The sequence below is a fragment of the Furipterus horrens genome, unplaced genomic scaffold, assembly GCF_987537825.1.
Source record: "Furipterus horrens unplaced genomic scaffold, mFurHor1.1.pri manual_scaffold_5, whole genome shotgun sequence".
NCBI classification, from domain to species: domain Eukaryota; kingdom Metazoa; phylum Chordata; class Mammalia; order Chiroptera; family Furipteridae; genus Furipterus; species Furipterus horrens.
The window spans coordinates 197,354,367-197,373,843 of NW_028327175.1; the positions used below are offsets into that span (position 1 = coordinate 197,354,367).

The 19,477-nt window shown below is 47.5% G+C and overlaps 1 protein-coding gene across 1 annotated transcript; it reads left to right on the forward strand.

Annotated features, from left to right (window-relative positions):
• The first annotated feature begins 4,969 nt into the window (after window positions 1–4,969).
• OAT (ornithine aminotransferase) lies at window positions 4,970–18,571 on the forward strand. Its single transcript, XM_090278710.1, has 11 exons — window positions 4,970–5,045; window positions 7,640–7,724; window positions 8,930–9,157; window positions 10,699–10,923; window positions 11,026–11,121; window positions 13,150–13,277; window positions 13,849–13,971; window positions 14,598–14,726; window positions 15,461–15,574; window positions 16,552–16,696; window positions 17,779–18,571. The coding sequence occupies exons 3-11, from the start codon at window positions 8,959–8,961 to the stop codon at window positions 17,937–17,939; spliced, it is 1,320 nt and encodes a 439-aa protein (XP_090134836.1). The 5' UTR covers window positions 4,970–5,045; window positions 7,640–7,724; window positions 8,930–8,958; the 3' UTR covers window positions 17,940–18,571.
• The last annotated feature ends 906 nt before the right edge of the window (window positions 18,572–19,477 follow it).

A 19,477-nucleotide genomic window follows, 5' to 3' on the forward strand; every position in this document is an offset into this window, starting at 1 on the left:
TGGTGGAGGTGTTTTGCTGCTTTAATCTGTGTTTAAACTAATTCAGACATCAGAAAACAAAAGTAAATTCCTTTCATCAATTCAGTAAATCAAACTTGAGGTGGCAGGGAAGAATATAATTTCTCACCCCGAATTTAAGGATTTAATTCATTTTTTAAAAAAGTTTTTATTTACTTATTTTTAGAGAGAGAGGAAGTGAGGGAGAGAGAGGGACAGAAACATGGACTGGTTGCCTCTCGCACTCCCCCCGCTCGGGACCTGGCTGGGTGGCCCAGGCGGGCGCCTTAACTGAACCGGTGACCTTTCCGTTCATAGGCCAGCGCTCAATCCACTGAGCCACACCAGCCAGGGTGCATTTAATTCATTTTTAATTAAAATCCTTTGGGGGGAGAATCTATGTCAAAAAAAAAAAGAGAAAGAACATATACCTCTAGCAGGGATGTGGCAGCCACAAATGCAGAGCGTACTGGTCACTCAAGGGCCAGGACGGGCATTGGTGTCTGTGACTGGACTTCCCAAAATGCTGAGCAACTCATAGCAAAACTGTGACCAGAATAAACTTTAAGTGTCTTCAACAAAGAGGAAATGATTTGTAATGCCATATTATATTTATTTAATAGCATTTGACTTTGAAATAAAAAAAAACAAATTAAAACTAATTTATTTAAGACAACAAATTTAGGAGAAAACTTTGAATTGTTTTAAAATTATTAATTTTACTGTTACTGTTACTATAGTTCAACAACAAAGAGAATTAAAGTTCTCCAAAGATAAGTAATACAAGTTATCTAACTTTTGGCACTCAGAGACAGCCTTCACGCAATCAGTAAAAAAAATCATTGCAAAATACACTGAGTAGATAAGGATGTAAATATTTAACTGGTACTTGAGGTTTCTCTTATTTTATTTTTAAGTTAACGAGCAATGTAAATATTTTCCAAATAAATGCTGCTATTGACTCACTGCTTGACTTTTTGTCAAAAAGATTTTACTTTAACTTTTTATGTTCTTAGCCGAAATGTTTCCTACTGATCAAGTGTCTGGAGCACGGAGCGCGATGGGGTGACACACCGGCTTCCCAGCTTCCTCGTCCCCTATTTCGTCACACTGGCTGGGACCTTCGCCTCAGAATGTTGCATTTCCCTATCTTTACAACTGTTAGATTAGGTCTTTAAAGCTTTTCAGTTTTAAAATCTATTATGCACTTATATCTCTAATTCATATATTCAAAATGACATATCTATTATGTTTCAATATCAAGAATTAGCTGACTTTTCAGCTCCATGAGCCAAGTCTCTTTTAAAAATATTTTCTGTTGAGTTGACTTCAGTAGACTCAACCTCTAGCTGTGTGAACCAAATAGCCTGGTTTGCCTCCATCCCTCTTCTGGTGCTTTCTGTTCTCTCCCTGCTCAGCCTTCCAGGCCCAGTGTCTTCTCAGAGGCTCCCCTTCTGGACCCAGCTCTGTCCCAGATCTCATGCCCCACGCTAAGACTCGGTGCCTCCCTTCTCTCCAGCACACGACTTTATAAACTTACCACACCCAGGTAGCAGTCCTTCAGCAATTAGATAAACAGCAAGGACAGGGATGAAGTATCCTTCTTTCTTCAACCCAAGCTTCCAGGGCGTTCTAACTTGAATGGCTGTTACTATTCTAGGAGTGGGGAGGGCCTGGGGCCACCTGGGGTTTGGGAATCCCAGGATCATCCTCTCATACCAGCCACCTGCTCTGCCTCCAATTCCTGCCCATGGGAACAAAGATAAGTAGCGACAAGTGTGGGATAATAATTCCTATTAAAAGCAACACGTTGATGGGTTCTGCGAGGCTGTAAGAACCCTGCAAGAGAGGCTCGGCCTTCAGGAACTGAGAGCCTGGCTGGGAAGAATAAGACACAGAGCTAGAAGTGACAAGGGCAGTACCTGACAAGTGGACAGGCAGTGTTAAGCGGCCCAGGGAGTCAGGGAGCATGTCACATGGGTGAGGAATGCCAGGAGCTGCACCTGGAGTTCTTAGGGAGAGTTTAGCTACTGGGGAGAGAAGCTAAGTACTCCTGGCAGGCATATCCTCATATGAGAACCAATATTTGCCTGTAAAATTTCCGAATCTCTGCCTATGGTCCCCAGCTGACACTTCAGTTCAGAACTTAACAGCTATCCCTCTCCAACTATCGTCACTACTCTGTTTAACTTGCTCCTGCCAGCTCCCTGCCATTCTGAACTTAAGGAGGTTTACTCTCCTTTAGATATAAATGCCTGATCCACCCCAGTGTGGTAGCAGCAGGAGGCAGGAGTTATGTATGGTGCCGTGTATTTTGTTGGAAGACATTTTTTTAGAGTGAATATAATCTGACGGGAAATATTTTCTCAGGCTGGGTAAAAATCACCCAGCGCATCCTAGCTAAGCCTCATTACCAGACTTCCTCCTTGGCTGTCAGCTTGGATCTTCCTTTTTAATCATTTCAAGTCCAAGCGTATCTTATCTAGTCTATACTAATAATAGGTATCAACAAGTTGGACGATGAGGAAGCAATCAAACGCAAGAGGCTTGTATAATCCATAAATTGTTTTCCTGGTCCCAGAATAACTGAAAGTTGCCTGTTTAAGAAAAGCAAGAGTTCTGCCCTTCTTAATGCAGTGGCAGCTTTTTCAGATAGTCAAGGTTGTGAGATTTCAGTTCACACCTGTTAAGGGGCATCTCCTCAGCTGCTCCCTTTTTACTAAAGAGTCTTACATGCTCTTGCCTGGTACCAACCCCCTTGCAGACAATCAGGGGGCATTTGTTGAATGAACAGATGAAATTAATTTAGGTGTTGGACATCTGCTATGGAATCAGTCTTTCTCTATATTTCAGTTTTATGGTTCCTGTAGATTAATGACTGGAATCTATGAATAGTTTCAAAAATCTCTGCAATGTTTGCTTTGTCCTTCCACGTTTCCAGACTGTACAAATACAATATATGCCAATGAAGCAGCTCTGTTTCTTGGTTGAAAACAAGCTGCTTTCATGTCTACATCTCCAAGGTCATGTGAAGCTGAAAAAAAGAAGTGCTAGCCGAGAAACCATAAAATATTATCGTGTTCTCTGTACCTACCGCATTTTTCTGATAAGGGAGGAGAGATAAAACCCAGACAGTCTCAGCAGCTGCTGGCACAGGAAAGCAGTTATGTTAGAGGACCTTCTCTGTGGGTCCCAGAGCGTTCCACCGCACGGTGCCGCTCACATCTTGGGTGTCACGTCACCTTATGAACTCAGAAGCACCTGCTCCTCCTACTTGCAAAAGCATAACCTGGGATTGCTGTGCATTGTAATGGTTCCAAGAGCTGGGCCTGGCTTTACACCTGTGCCCAGGTTGGTAGAGCAGGAACATGGAGAAGTGATTATTCTCTGACCCCTTGAGCAGAACCAGCTAACTTCCAAGGAATTAATCACACTGGATGCAGGGGAGTGGACTGCTAGTAAAAAAGGCATAGGCCTACTCTCAGTGAGCTCCAGAGTCTGCTGTCTGGCCATAGCAATTGGAGTAACTGACCTTGGTCTAGGGCAGGTGGAGGAGCCCAGAAGGACTGAATCCCTTTAGCGGTCTTATTCTAGACATCTGCACACCGTGGCTCTGCTTTTTATGGCTCTGCCTCTGTGCCTATGCCATTTTCCAGCTCCTACCATGTAGTTTGGGCTGTTTTCTGCTCAGCTGGTTACGTTTGTGAATGTTGTCCATTTGCGCTCCTACCCCATCCACTCTCTGCCCTTCCCCACCCTGTCTGTGTTCCAGGAGGCTGGCACCCTGGGTCTCTGGCTTCCTAATGGGCTCAGCCCATGGGTGACCCTGGCAGGAGATGAGAGGCTGGAATCTTTATCAGCCCAGTTGCATTCCCGTGGGAACACTTAGGACTGTGGCCCAGGCAGGTGTGGGTTTTGGAAACCTCTCCCCTTAGGCCTAGGGTCACTTCTGCACCCCTGTGGTTTACCTGTCTACACTTCAGTGACTTCTTTAACAAGCAGACCTCACATTTACATTTTGGAGCGTTCCTTTGTTCCATTTGTTTCTGGCTGGGGCCCAGACTAACCACGTGGGTCTAATGGAACACGATACCGAGTTCCGTCCTCTGTCCCTGTAGCTGTGAGACCGCCTTCTGAGAAGTGTGGCAGCACACACGGCTGGGCTGTCCCTCGTCCCTCACCTTTGGGATAACCCTGGGTAAGTCGCTTGCCCTCTCCCTGTCTGTTACCCGATATGTAACAAGATAGTGTAGACTAAATATGTCCAAGTCCCTTCCGATTTTAACATGAGATTGTCCTGGACTATTTATTTTGAGCCTTAGTTTTACAACGGGCGTGGGGGCCGCTGCACACACAAACCGACGCTGAGCGTATTGCAGTCATTTAGGGGTGTACCGGCCGCGACGGGGACGACGCAGGGTTTTCCAGCGGCCGCGAGGACTTCTGGGGGTGAGTTCGTGCGCGCAAAGGCGCCGCAGGACACCAGAGTTCAAGGGCAAGGCGGCTGCAGCCCTGTCTGGGCTGGGGCTGGCGTTGGAGCCCCAGGTGAGGCTCTGCGAGGCAGGGGACTAGGAGCGCGGCCGCGAAGGGCAGGGCTGGGGGTCGAGCCTGCGGTCCGGGGGGCTCAGGAAACCCCGCGAGCCCGAGGGCGTCCGACCGATGTTTCATTCCCTCGGGCCTCGTCTTCCCATCAGCAAAGGGCGGGCAGTGAAAGACCGAGAAAAAGGCACCGGCCCCGTGGGCGCCCCGGCGCAGGGACCCGGCAGCGGTCCAGAGCAGCCAAGCCCAGGGGGCGTGAGCGCGGCTCGAACCCGCGGTTCCTGGGAGGATCTACACCGCGCGCGTCTGCGGCGGGCCTGGCTGGTCTGGCGGGCGGGGCGAGAGGGCCCACGGCGATTGGTGCCCAGCCCTCAACGGGAGCCAATGGGCGGCGAGGGCGTCCCGGGGGCGGGGCGGACGCCTCACCTTAAGCCCTGCGACGCGTCGCGCTCGCCGCTCCAGCTCAGCCGCAGCCGTGTGTCCCGGGCGGATCTCGGAGGTGCTGCCAGGTATCCGCGCGGGCGCGGCGGGGCCGGGGCTCGGGGAGGGGCCCGGGTGCGCCACGCGGCGGCGGACGAGGCGGCGGAGCGCGGGCGGCTCCGGGCCGGGTTCGGAGGGAGCCGCCTGAGGGTGCGCGCTGGGCCTCGGCCGGCGGGCAGGCTCCGCCTCCGCCGGCGACGGCTGCTGCATCACGGGTTCCGGGAGCCGCCGCCGAGGGCGGGAGATGGGAGGCAGCGGGGCTGTGGATGTGGCACCTCCGCCCTCCAGGCCCCCTGCGCCCCCGGCCCGCCCCCCACCCGCGAGCCCCAAGCTCCCCAAGGTGTCTGCGTCTTGGCTCCGCGTCTCTCGTGCGCCACCGGGTTTCTGGGAAGGGGGCGCTGGGGCCCCGGGCGTGGGGCGGGGGCTCCGCGTTCCCGAGGGCGGCCTGCAGGGTGCACTCTGCGGACCACGGAACTGCCCGGCAGGCGGTGGCGTGTGCTCTGCGGCGGGGGCGCGGGTGGGGACCTCCCGGGCAGCTGCTGGGCCCCGTCGCCAAACTGCCCACCCCTCCCCTCCCCCGGCCTTCCTCTTTTCCCCTCCAGCCGTTGTGCGCGCACACAGTCAAGGAAGCGGCGCCAGCCTCTCCGTAAACAGCGCGCTGGTGAATTACGTGGTGGCGAGGGAGGGGGCGGCTGGGGCGCTCTGCCGGAACACGGCCCCCGGAGCGCTCCTTCTCGGACGCTGCTGAGCGCGGTGGGCTTCCGGGGGCCCGCGGTCTCCCCCCCTTGGTCACTCGCTAGGGCTCAGTTCTTCCACTTTGGTAAGTTGGGACGAGTTAGGGGGAGTTAAGGAGTGACTTGGGAATGGAGGGGCCTGAGTTTAAGAAATGACTCGTCTCCGGTGTCTTGGGGTTTGGAAGGGTTTCTGTAGGCAAAGTGGTTCACTCCGTGTGAACCTGGCACTGCCCTTACTGTGCGATCCAGATCCCTTAATCCATCTGAAATAAACAGGAAAGGAGTGAAAGGCTTCTTTCACGAGAACATCCTGGGTCTGTCTTCAGAGATTGTAGCTCCTGACGATGAAAAGGTCCAAGTCTGCAAGAAGAATCTTTTAATAAACACAAGACTTAAGTGAAAAAGCTTATTGTTTGGGGTTTACAGTTTTTCGTGGTATTTGAGATTAATTTTGCCTCCTTTCTCCCCCCAAACCCAGTAATCCTGACATAGTAAAAAAATTCTTAAAAGGCATTTTTTCCCCCCTCAGAGAGGCTGCTTTCTTTGTATTTGCCCTCATGCGCTGCCTTTTTCACAGTTACTGGTATGTGTGTTTTAGGGCCTCGGCTGAGTTTTTGAGGCCGGGCTAAATCTCCTGTATTTTAAAATAGGAGGGGACCAGTTTTTGGAGACGTCTGGAGGGTGGCGTCTAGGGGAGCCTGTTCTTTTTCAGCAGCGCTGCCTAAGGGGTTTGCCAGTGACGCACTTCAGTTGAATTTTAGCCAGGTTATGTAAAAACAAAACAAAACACAAAAACAATCCAACTTGTTGGCAGAACTTTTAAAAAAGGACCTTTTTTTTTTTTTTTTTTTTTTGTGAATGGTTATCAAGAAAAGTAAATATTTGACAAGTATAGTAAAACCAAATGTATTCCAGTGGAATATTTTAAGTGTTTTTTTTTCTTTTTTTTTATGAATTTACTCGTTTTTCTTTGAGTGAATTTGAAAAATAGTATTTCGTACTGTGTGCTAAAGGAACTCTTCCAAACGCACCCTTTTATGGAAGTTCTGTTAGATATGTACTCATGTAAATGGGATGGGTTAGCTAGGAGGGAGTAATCAGAGCTTGAAGAAGGACTGGGTTAATCATGTGGATTCCTGAAAACATTGGAGGTTAACGTTTTTGCCGTCAGCAGAAATTCCCTTCTCCAGGACCCGAGCGTGGGCTTGGGTAGAATGCATGACAGAACCCTGGAATGGTCACCCCGGTACACTTGATTTGGACTCAAGGAGTCCTTAAATCTAGTGAAGTGATCCCTTGCTGGAAAGATTAGTTACTTCTTCTCTGGGGATGCTAGCCTCCTTTTAGGGCTAGAACCAACTTGGTTAGGGGTGGGTGGTTTCTCTCTCACTTTTTTATCCTCAAAGGGAGGACAGGTTCCCTGACCTTGGAGAGAGAGGGTACAGGAGGGAGGGAGGGAGGGAGAGAGAGAGAGAGAGTTGTTCCACTTGCTTCTGCATTCATTTCTAAGGCTTTTCTTATGACTACAGTTCTTTTCAGAAAGTAGTTTAGAGGACCATTGCGAAGTGCTGTGTTTTATTACTAATTTGGTGAAGGCAAGCGTTAGTGTGTTTAATTTTTAATTGGTCAAATAAAGCATTAATTCTTACTTAGTGGAGCATAAAGAGCCAAGAAGTCAAGGTAAAACCCGTGGTTTAGATGTAGCAGTGTCTTTGGGGAAAGTTCTGGCTAGGGCAGCAGGACTTTTTGACATTTTTGCTAACAGCTATCTGCAGACTAATATTTCGTACGTAACTGTTTTTGTTGTAGATACATCCTTCTCTGAGATAAAATCTGATGAAAGCTGAGGCCCTTCTCAGTCATGCATATAATTCTGCCTTTTATTTCAGGAGTTCTAGGACCCTGAAGACCGCCCCTGGATCTCGGGTTAACAGGCTGTGCTCCCCTCTGACCCGCGGGAAGAAAGGGCAGTTGGTGAGTGTGGTGACCACGTGCTGGACCGTGTTGGGTGCCTGCTCATTCCTGAACACGCTGGGTTTACTGGGTGTGCCAAGGCAAAGGCGAGCGGGCCAAGCGCCAGGGATTAGGTTTTGCTAACCTGGCAGTTCACGGAGTGCGCAGTGATTACGCCCCCACATAAGTACCTTCCAGCGGCTGCTCAGTCTGCGAGGTCAGGCAGCCACCCTTTAACCCGGCAGTGGTTCAGCCTTGCCTGCCCCCCTGCCCCCCGCCCACCCCCCTCAGTGAGTCCCTTATCCTCGGTGTATTCTCAGCACTGACGACTTAAAAAATGTGTGTACAGAAAAGGGTGCGACCGAGGACTAAAAGCTCCTGACCCCGTCCCCCAGCCCATTGTTTTTCTCGATTTCCTCACGTATCCTCTTGGAGCCCGGAGCGCCGTGTGTCCGTCCTGTTGTAGCACTCCTCGGGTTTCACTGTAAAAACGTACACACTTGCTCCCTTTGTTTATCTTCAAGCTTCTCAAAGGTTTTAGTTCTCTCTCGTGCTCCTGATTTCTCGGTGGACAGTTGGGGACCCCGACCCGCAGACATCCCCTCGCGTCGCGGAGGAAATGAAGCCTTCCCAGGCAGCTTGTGCTCGGGGAGAGAAGGCCGGCAAATGTCTGAGACAGATGCCTCCACTGCCTTCCTCCCAGGTCTTTTACTGAGTGCAGTCAGCTTAAGGGCATAGAGCCTGCAAATAAAGCTCATTAACCGATGTTAACCGGTGCTGATTACAGAAAACAGATGTCGTCCAGGGATAACAACTGAAGGAACATTGAGATCTCCCTCAGGTCAGGGTGTGTTGGACACAAAGACTTCAGATGGCCTTAAAATAGGGAGGGTGAGTTCATTTTGAGTTAAAGTTAAAACCTCTGCTGCTGGTACAAAAAGCGATCAAGTGAGGTAACAGAACAGGGCAAGCTTCCAAGGACACAAAGCATTTTCTCATGGCCCGATTCCCACCGGGGCCCACTGGCTATAGCATCCAGGCATGTATGCACCGTTTTCCCAGTTTTCCGGTCAGGTCTCACAGGCTTTGTTTCCTTTGCCTGGCCTGGGTGGGGCTCCAAGTCTCAATACTTTCCCAGGGGGACCCCGACAGTAAAAATTTAATGAGTCGACATGCACCGGCTCCGCAGTGATTCTTACTCCTGATGCCTTCTCTCTTCTGGACAGATCCGTGGCATTCCTGCTTGAAGGACACGATGTTTTCCAAACTGGCGTGCGTCCAGACCGTGGCTGTGCTTCGTCGGGGCGTCCACTCATCAGTGGCTTCTGTTACATCGGTTGCAACTAACAAAAGAGTCCAAGGCCCTCTATCCTCTGATTACGTTTTTGAACGGGAATCTAAATATGGTGCCCACAACTACCATCCTTTACCTGTAGCCCTGGAGAAGGGGAAAGGTACGTTTTGAGCTCACCCAAAATCCCTCCTTTTTTGCTTGGAAACCTTTTGTGAAAATTGCTTTTATATTGGGTTGGCCAAAAAAGTCTGTATGTTTCTTTTTTCTCATAAAGATACATTTTTCATTTTCACCAATAACTTTCTTGATTTGGATATTTTGAATATGTCAGCTATTTCCCATGTGGAATAACGTATATTATTCTCAATTAATGTCTTGATTTGATCGCTGTCAACTTCAACTGATCTACCGGACAGTGGAGCATCATCCAGCGAAAAATTCCAGCATGAAACTTCACAAACCACTTTTGACACTTTCAATCCATCACAGCGCCTTCTCCATACACTGCACAAACTTTTTTGTGTGTGTTTCAGTTGTGTGTTTACCTTTTTCTTGAAATAATAAAGCATAATATGCCAAAAATGTGTATTTTGTTCCATCTTCAATACTAAAATGGTTACCAAAAATTCACCAATTTTGATATATATATATTTTAATGCATACTGATATGACAGCTGTCACAATACAATCTAGCAAAATTGTTTCTAATGAAGCTCAAGACAGCTAAGTGCTACTAGAGCCATCTTACGGAAAAATCCGAATGGACTTTTTGGCCAACCCAGTATTTTCTCAGTATCCATTTTTCCGGAGGCCTTTCATTTCTATATGGAGATACAGTAATTCGGCATTTATTGAACGTCTTTGTGCGTGCGGTGTTAGGCGCCGCGGGGAAAACAGAGGGGAACTCCGTCAGTCTTTGTCATGGGGTGGAACCTCGCTAGGAGGGAATGAGAGATACTTCAGTGAAGTACCATAAACTGCTATCGTTTTTCCCTTTAACTTTTATCTTGGCAGAATTTTAGACAAAGAAAAAATAGTTGCAACAGTAGTACAAAGAATTTTCTTCTGCCAGACTGTTCCCATAGCTGCTGCGCCATTTCACACCCACCTGCAACAGGAGGGTTCCCGTTTCCCTACCTCCTCACCAACGCTCGTTTTTCCTTCTCACTGGGTGTGAGATGCTATTGTGGTTTTGATTTTCATTTCTTCAAGGACTTGTGATACTGAGCATCTTCTTAGGTGCTTGTTGGTCATTTGAATATTTTCTTTGTGTATTACCTGTTGTTCTTTGGAGAAATGCCGATTCAAGTTCTTTGCCTATTTTTAATTGGGTTGTGTGTCTTTTTGTTGATTGTAGGAGTGCTGGATACTAGATCCTTATGAGAGAGATGACTTGGCAATATTTTTTCCTATCCCGTTGGTTGTTACAGTCAACTAGTTATGATTTTTATGTATAACTCTTCCCTTTACATTCTGACTTTTTAATGCTATGCTGTTCTTGTTAAATGTTAATCGAAGCTGGACAGATAAAATAATTCCTTAGAACCAGAGTTTAATTTGCTTGAACTAAAATATGCCTGAACCACAGTGCTGACAGTCTCAGTTTTTGAACTTGATATGATTTTGTGACTTTCTAATATTACTTTTCACTGTAGTCTGGATTTTGTGATATTCTCAAGTTATTTTCTTTTTGTGATTTAGGTATTTATGTGTGGGATGTAGAAGGCAGAAAGTATTTTGATTTCCTGAGTGCCTACAGTGCTGTCAACCAGGGGCACTGCCATCCGAAGATTGTGGATGCTCTCAAAAGTCAGGCCGACAAACTGACCCTCACGTCTCGGGCTTTCTATAACAACGTGCTTGGTGAATACGAAGAGTATGTTACTAAACTTTTCAACTACCACAAAGTTCTTCCGATGAACACAGGTAAAGTACTTCGTTTTCTTTTATTAGCCAAGAAGGTAGCTTTGTTATTTTCTGATCATTTAAAACATTTTCAAAAATGGAGACGTTTTCCTCTCTTGACAGGAGTGGAGGCCGGAGAGACCGCGTGCAAACTTGCTCGGAGGTGGGGCTATACCGTTAAGGGCATTCCCAAGTACAAAGCGAAGATTATTTTTGCAGGTGTGTGAGATGCAACATGTTGGGATTTCTTAAACGCGCAGCATTATTTACCATTTTAATTTACTGATGAAGTACTTCCCACGTGTTTGCTTCCTATATGATATATCATTTGTTGAAGGTTTCATAAAAATCGAGATCTTCTTTTCTTGGGTTTATTTCTAAATATTTGTTCATACATGAGACTTTTCTCTCCTGAATAACTCCCTACTCCTCTCTCTCTACAATGGGTGACTTTATGACTTATTTCTTATCTGTTTATCTGATTTTTTCCCCCTGCCGTTCTCCAGTTACTTAGATGGTCTCATGGGAGAACATTTTTGTTAGGTTGTTGAGCGTGGGATGTGTTACAATGGGGCCATCTGCTAGGTATGACATGAAGTTTGAATCCTAATATTTGATGTACTGTTGCATCAGGTTCTTAGAAGTTGCTGGGAGAGGAGGGCTGGAAGGCTCTGGGCGTATTTCTGGGAATGGCTGAGAGGGGTGATGAGATGCAACAGTTAATTCTGATGATAATCTGACTCTTGGAATCTGAATGATGTGCAATTGATAGGTTTTGATTTTTTTTTAAGCTTTGATTTCCATTTTTAAAAACAAAGCAGGGATAAACTTTCCACTGCACATGGTTAAAATTCACTCCTGTGATAGTTGTGAAACATTCTGCCTTGTGAGCAGATGAAGCTAAATTACAAACCCCATAACCTAATAGAACGCCAGAGTTCAGCGGCAGTTGGTATTTGGGGGTGACAGATTATCGCTGAAGGAGAAATCTTTGTACGGCTCTGCGACCTGCCCTTTGGGAATCCTGCGCCTTAGTTGTAGGACAGTATGACTATCTCTTCCAGACCAGAATGGCGTTTCTGGGGACTTTCGTTCTTACAGACTACACACATCTGGTCTCATACCAGCAAGGGGCGCAGGGGGTTTTCACCCAGAGCGCGAGAAGGCTGCCCCTAGCGGCCCGTCCGTTGTACTGCAGGGCGAGGATGGAGGCCGCGACCGCCGAGGCTGGACGGGCGGAGGAGCGCAGACAGGCTTACGCCCAATGGGTGCGCTTTCGCCTAAACGAGCCTGGTCAGAATCAGTGTGCCGCCGCTTGTGGACCACTGACGTGGGCATTACTCGTAGGTGACAGGCTTTGCAAGAAGAGTGTACAGAGGGGCTGTGAAGGCAAAATACAGAAATTCAGTAGTGGGTTGAGTCAGTGGTGGAAAGATACTAAAAAATAAAAAAGGTAGGAGAATCCACAAGTCTCTCTTACGCTGCATCGCTTTTCTCCCTTCCTTGAATTCAGCCCAGTTGAAATGACCCCATGCATTCGCTTTCTGTGGGGGTGTTTCCCCCGTACTGGGATGTAAGCTCCCTGAGGGCAAGGAGCCTGCCCGTCACCATGCCACCTTTCCGCCAGCAATGCCTCGAACAGTGCCCGGCAGAGAGAAGGCCCGCGATCACATTTACTAATAAAATAAGTTCATGGGTCACAGATGTTTTTGTACAAAGGCAGATGTCTGTCCTTGGCACCTAAGAGATTATAATACCAAGGAAGGCAAAAATGCAGGTGTTTGGATTGCCTGAGGCTGTTTTCTCCAAGGGAAACTTACAGTTCATTCTGTAGACTAGTTGGCCCGTAGCAGTGGATTTTTAAAAGGAAAATCGCTAAGTCTCTATGAAGGATACTCTCTTTAATAACACTTCCATAGGTGCACTGTCCCTAGAAAAGCGAGTTGAGTGCCTCAGTTGTTGGGGTTCGGGGTTAGTGAGAGGAGAGGCAAGAATCTGTCCCAGGGGCTATATGTTACAGAAGAGAAGTGCCTAAAATAGTAATTGCAAGGCCAGACCGGAGTGGTCATGTGAACCATGGTGTCTGGTATCAGATTTTGTTGTAACAAAGGGAAGCTCACTGGAAGCTCTCTAAAGCCAACCCATGGTTTTTCAAAACTCAAACTTTCCTAAGGTATCTTTGGGGGACCGAGTTTTTAAAATTTGGGTGTTCGTTTGAAATAACCCCAGTGTATTCCTCCTTTCTAGCTGGAAACTTCTGGGGAAGGACCATGTCTGCTATCTCCAGTTCCACAGACCCAAGCAGTTATGACGGTTTTGGGCCATTTATGCCAGGTTTCGAAATCATTCCATATAATGACCTGCCTGCTCTTGAGGTACGTCACTGACATTGCATGCTTTTAGCTCACAGTAAACAGGAATTAAATTTGTAGAACATAGATGTTCTACAAACTTAGATGTGACTAATGAAAACCTATCCTATTTAAGTTAGGCCAAAATTTCAGACGGGTCTCTGTGCTGGTCAGTGAGTTCCCAGCACGGGGAACTGAGTTCCGCGGTCTAATCCCGACTGAAACTTGAGCTTCGTACCCTGTATAAGTATTAACTTGGATGGTAGCTGTATAATTACTAGATAAAATGACTCAGTTTTCAGCTAGCCTTTAAAAATTACACACGGAAGACTTGTAAAAATAAAAAGATTCACTTAAAATGGCTTTTAAAAAGGCCATTTTCTCTAATTTTTAGTTCCAGTATATTTTATAACGTATTAGAAAACGGAGGGTAGAGTCGTGTAAAGCTGAAGTTGGAACTTTTGGTAATTGAATGTCAGCCAGAAATGTTATTCTTAACAGGAAATTATTTATGTGCACTATGTGATTTCAGGTTTGCAAATAGGTTAGAAAGGAAGTTATTAAAACATACTCATTTTTTTTATTTTTTCTGTAGCGTGCTCTTCAGGATCCACACGTCGCGGGGTTCATGGTGGAGCCGATTCAGGGCGAGGCGGGCGTCATTGTCCCCGAGCCGGGCTACCTGATGGGCGTGCGGGAGCTCTGCACGCAGCACCAGGTGGGCGCCCCTCTCCTCTCCTGCCGGCGCCGCTCAGGGTTTGGCTGGCGGGACGCCAGCGGAGGTTACCCAGCCTTTCCACTAGGGGGCGGCGTCACCCCGGGAACAGCAGCTCTTTCCGGGGCTCAGTCCGCAGCCCGCGCTGGCTGAGCAGACCGGCCGGCCCCCCGGCCCTGCGGGGCTGCAGGCCCCCGCCTTCCTTCCACTGCGCTGTGGCAGCCTGTTCTGATGGCTCCCAAGCCCTTGCCCTTGTCCTCTGCTCCGACACTTAGGTTCTCTCCTCTTCCCACCAAACGGGTACATGGTTAATAACAAGTAAATGTTTAATAATGTTTGTGGAATAAACAAGCGAATTAAATTCTTCCCAGAGCGTAGCTCTGTTCAGAAGCCCCGACAGAGCCATCACTCAGCGTGGGCGCCGCTCCACTGCGGAGGCCCGTGCAGAGCGGGCCTGACGCAGGAGATGGGGTGTCTGCAGGGTTGTCATGGGACGCTATTGAAATGGGCGATTAAAACATGTTCACACATCTGAGCGCATGGCTGGTGTCACATTCATGTGGGAGGTGGGGGGCGGGGCGTCAAGAAACGGTCACTGTGTTAATCCACGCTGTCACGTTCTCCAACAGGTTCTGTTTATTGCCGATGAGATACAGACAGGACTGGCCAGAACTGGGAGGTGGCTGGCTGTTGATCACGAAAACGTCAGGCCTGACGTCATCCTCCTGGGAAAGGCACTCTCTGGTGGCTTGTACCCTGTAAGTTGGATGGTAACCTCTCTTTGCCCTCCGTTCATGAGATACATCCTCAAGCCATTTTTTACACCAGCCGCTGTGACGACAGTACTCTTTCCCCACAGCTTGGTTTTCCTTCGCGGGCTGCAGGTCCCCTAGAGGGGGTGTGACAGGTCAGCGTTCCCTGGGCGAGCCACTTAGCTCATTGGACCTGAAGAGTTGAGGTGCCTAGGACTCTGCTCCCGTGTTTGTTTTGGGAGGAAACACTTTGCCCCAAAAGTATTTCTGTAGACCGCTCTGCCCTTTTCTGTTGCTCAGAAACGTAACACTGCGAATTGCTTAGAACCACGATGGACTCCCGTAGCGACGGGAAGAATTTGTGTTCTGGTCTAGTTGTGTCCTTGGGTGTGCTTCTGAGCCAGCAGTTTGTACTGGATTAAAGGCTCCAGAGTGTCGTTTTCTAAGCAGTTCACGTGTGTCGCTGGGAAAGCGGGAAGAATTCCAAATTACTTAATTGCAGAAGCAGCTTACATCTTAGCTCTGAAATGCAGCTGTGTGCCACCTGCTGCGCATGCGGTGACGCATCGGGCGCCACTCAACTTGTCCCTGGCAGGGAAGGGGGCGGGCGTGTGGCTCTTGTTTGTTCGGGCTTCACGTCAGATTTCGCACCAGCTGCGTGAAGCTTGCATTCCCGGGGCCCTAAGAATCAGGACGCTTCGTCTGGGAAACGGCTCGGTGAGTCCTGCCTTCTCTTGCAGGTGTCTGCGGTCCTGTGCGATGATGACATCATGCTGACCATCAAGCCAGGGGAACACGGGTCCACGTACGGGGGCAACCCTCTGGGCTGCCGCGTGGCCATCGCGGCCCTCGAGGTATGTGCGATGTTCGTGCCTTGAGGTGGCGCTGAAGGGACTTTTAACTTTGAGCCCAGGGGTGTAATGGAAATGTCGTAAGGTCACCAAGTATTGCGGAACACGAAGAACATAAGAACATAGGACCGATGTTAGGAGCATGGCATTCTCAAAAAGTCATTTAACCTTGGCTTCGGAGACCAGGGCTTCCGTGGGCATTTGGTCTCTGTAGTCCCCTGAGGTTTTGGTCCTGTAGGCATTGGTACTGGGTGGCCCGCCCAGGATTCTCCATCTGTGACCAGGTCTGGCCTGTCAGGCCCTAGCTTAGCACGCATGGTGTTTTCTAAGTATGTATTTGAACACTTTCAGATTTAGTACTTAAGTGCCTACCAAAGGCATAAACTTACGTAACCTGTGAGGATGGACATTTTAGGGGGGAAAGAAGGAAACTGTTAACGGTTAAAAATTAAACTATATTTTAGTCCATTGAGTCATTCATCTAAGACTATGTCTGCCCTGTCTGGTGTGGCGTAATGGCTTCAGTGTCAGCCTGCGAACCAAAAGGTCGCTGGTTCGATTCCTGGTTAGGGCACAGGCCTGGGCTGCAGGCCAGGTCCCCAGTTTGGGGCGTGCAAGAGGCAGCTGATCCATGTTTCCCTCCCTCTTTCTCCCTCCCTTCCCCTCGCTCTAAAAATAAATAATAAAATCTTTTTTAGAAAAGTGAAAAAAAAATATTGCTAGTTGCTTTTAAAAAACTTGACTCCTCATTTTGCCGTAAAGTCAGATTTTTGGCGGATTTGTGACTAAAGCAAGGTTCTGTCTGAGCTTCTCTATGTTTAGTTAGAAATTAAACGGGTATAGACTTTGAAAAATAGAAATGAAAGTTCAAGTGTTTTGTCATGTTCTTTCTTTCTGTATATTTCACATCTCCCTCCAAAGAACAATGTAAAAAAAAAAAAAAGGCATTCTTCACCTCCATAATTTCTTTTCAAACGTAGGTTTTGGAAGAAGAAAACCTTGCTGAAAACGCAGACAGAATGGGCGCCCTCCTGAGAAACGAGCTGATGAAGCTGCCTTCTGACATAGTAACTGCTGTGCGGGGGAAGGGCTTGCTAAACGCTATTGTCATCCGAGCCACCAAAGGTACGGAGATGAAACGTCCTCACGTCATTGGGAAGGGCTCGGACACACCTGGCGCTTTGTCTGGTTCTTGCGTTCCTCTGCCTGATACAGAGTCTTTTAGGTTCAGTGTCATCTGATTTATTTAACAGTCTTCAAAATATAGGTCTTCCCTGCACGAAGACACGTGTAAATATAATAGTTTGACTGGATTTTGTTCCTTTCTGACATTTGTCATTCTGCCTTAGGTGAGGTATGCAGCACCTGGAGATTCAGACTTATTTTCTGTTAGTCAGTGTTCCTGGAGCACATTCCTTAAACACTCCCTCTCCTACTGTCTCCTCTCTCATTTTGAAAGTTTGCTTATCAGCCGAGCTGTAGGAACAGCAGTAATAATGATATGAATGCTGAAGATGATGATAAAAATACCCTGAGCTGCCACTTGATTGACTTTTGGGTATTTTAGGACATCATCTGTATCCCTTAAGGGTCCTCGCTGGATTTTCTTATGATAACCCTTCCTTTGAAAGCAGCGATTTCAACCTTGGTTGCACTTCAGAATCACCTTGGGAGCTTTTATAAAAGTTAATCCAAGCCTGGCCTCAGCCCGCAGGTTCTGACCTGGTGGGTCTGGGGGCCCCAGGCACTGAGTGAATGCAGTGTGCAGCCGGGAATCACGCTCTCAGACGAGGAGGCTTGTCCCACCGGTCGGGAAGCAGACCCATTTTAGGGCTGTGCAGTGTTTGCTGGCTTTGGGGTATCGCTCATTCTGTGCCACTTAATTATCTGTACCAAACCCAAGTTCTTTTTTGTATTGGTTCCTCTTTTTTGTATTGTACGGCAGCCTTAGCACATTTTTTTTTTTCCATTTCTGAAAAACTAACAAAAACCATATGTCTGATCATACCATTCAAACCTAGTTATGGACTTGCTGACAAGTAGCTCCCTTTTTAAGACCAGAACAAAGCCAGCTTGTGGCTCCCAGCTGTCTTTCTTGAGTAGGAGTGGGAATTCTGTTTGCCACGCTGCACGTGCCTAGGCCCCGTGCAAGGGATGTAGAAGCATCGATCTCTGATCAGCATACGTGTCTGACTGTTTCTCCTTAGACTATGATGCTTGGAAGGTGTGCCTGCGACTTCGAGATAACGGACTTCTGGCCAAGCCGACTCACGGCGACATCATCAGGCTCGCGCCCCCGCTGGTGATCAAGGAGGATGAGATTCAGGAGTCCGTGGAGATCATCAACAAGACCATCCTGTCTTTCTGAGGGTGCCGGCTGCTCCCCGTGGGGCCTGGGAGCCAGCTGGGGACAGGTAGCTTGGTGACGTCCTTCACGAAGCCTCTGCGTTTCTGCTCCTAACGGCAGGCACATTCCACTCCCCTGTGTCTTCAAGGACTTTTTAAAAAATGTATATGTATATTTTCAGTTCATACATAATAGCATGGCATTCATAACCGTTCAGTCTGCTGTGTAAGAGAAGGTAACAGCGTCTGCGTTCAGTTCAGTGCAGGTTGGATTTTGAAGGTGAAGTGCATCTGTCTGTCTATACAGGCAGCCTTCTCATCAAGCCCTATATGATTTATTTACATCTCTATAATTCCCTTGCTGGTGTAAATGTATTTCAGAAGTTATATAGGTGACTGGTTTTACATAAGAGACTGGTTTGACCTTATGAAGTTGAATCATAATCATTGAATTTTAGGATGAAATGATTAAGCTCATATGAACTACTAGATTGAAATAAAGTTCATGCTAGCCCACACCAGGATGAGTGTCGTTATTTTGAATGGAGAATTAATGTTTAACATTCCCAAATTATGTTTTAAGTGTTGATAGAATTTGTACAAATACATATCATTGTTCTTTAAATTTAAAATAAAGACCATATTTAAAATGTCTGTTGTGATCAGTGCGCTGTTATCATCAGTGTGCAATATTACTGATCACCTAACATTTTTAAGCTCTTTGAGGATGTTATTTGCCTGCTTTAATTTTGTTTTCTTAAGAACATTTTAGTTTCTTCAGTAATCTCTATGAAAACGGAAATTGTCAAAAGTCTCTTAGGATCCTCCCTTCTCCCCGTTCAGAGCAATTGCCTCTTTCTGTGTGTCTTCTATGGCGACGGTCTCCGCTTATTTGCCGTTTGGGTTCCCTGTGATTTGTTACCCATGGTCAAACACGGTCCAAAAGTATTAAGTGAAGGTTCCAGAAACAATTCGTAGTTCTTAAATAGTGTGCCACCCTGAGGAGGATGGAAGTCTCACTGTCTTGCTTTGTGCCCCCCCGGAGGTGCATCATCTTTTGTGCCATGTCCTTTAACCTACGTGCTGCCCAGGTCACTTGGGAGCCTGTCGTGGTATCACGGTGCTTGTGTTCGTCACCCTTATTTTACTTAATGACCCCAAAGTGCAAGAGCGAGGATGCTGGCACTTTGGATCAGCCACAGAGACACTGTAAAGTGCTTCCATTAAGTGACAAGTGATTAGGGAAGAAAATCATTCTGAGGTTGCTAAGATCTACATTAAGAACAGATCTATCTGAAATGGTGAAGAAGCGAAGATTGGTTGTAGTTTTGCCATCGTACCTGAAATTGCAGAAGTGATGACCACACAGTACACGGTAAGGGCTCAGTGCAGACGTGGAAGACGTGAACAGAAAACGTGTTCTGACTGACAGCAACGCCGTGTGCCAGACAGCCTTGTGCCCATCCCCTGAAATGATGACAGTACATTGTTACAATTATTGTTTTATTAGTTATTGTCGTTAATACCTTACTGTGTCTAAATTATAAATGAAACTCATGT

Bases quoted from the DNA above. Each gene is read 5' to 3' on its own strand.
- OAT (XM_090278710.1), top strand. From the start codon at position 8,959: ATGTTTTCCAAACTGGCGTGCGTCCAGACCGTGGCTGTGCTTCGTCGG. The intron at 9,158-10,698 runs GTACGTTTTGAG...TTTGTGATTTAG, and splicing joins AGCCCTGGAGAAGGGGAAAG to GTATTTATGTGTGGGATGTA. The intron at 16,697-17,778 runs GTACGGAGATGA...GTTTCTCCTTAG, and splicing joins TGTCATCCGAGCCACCAAAG to ACTATGATGCTTGGAAGGTG.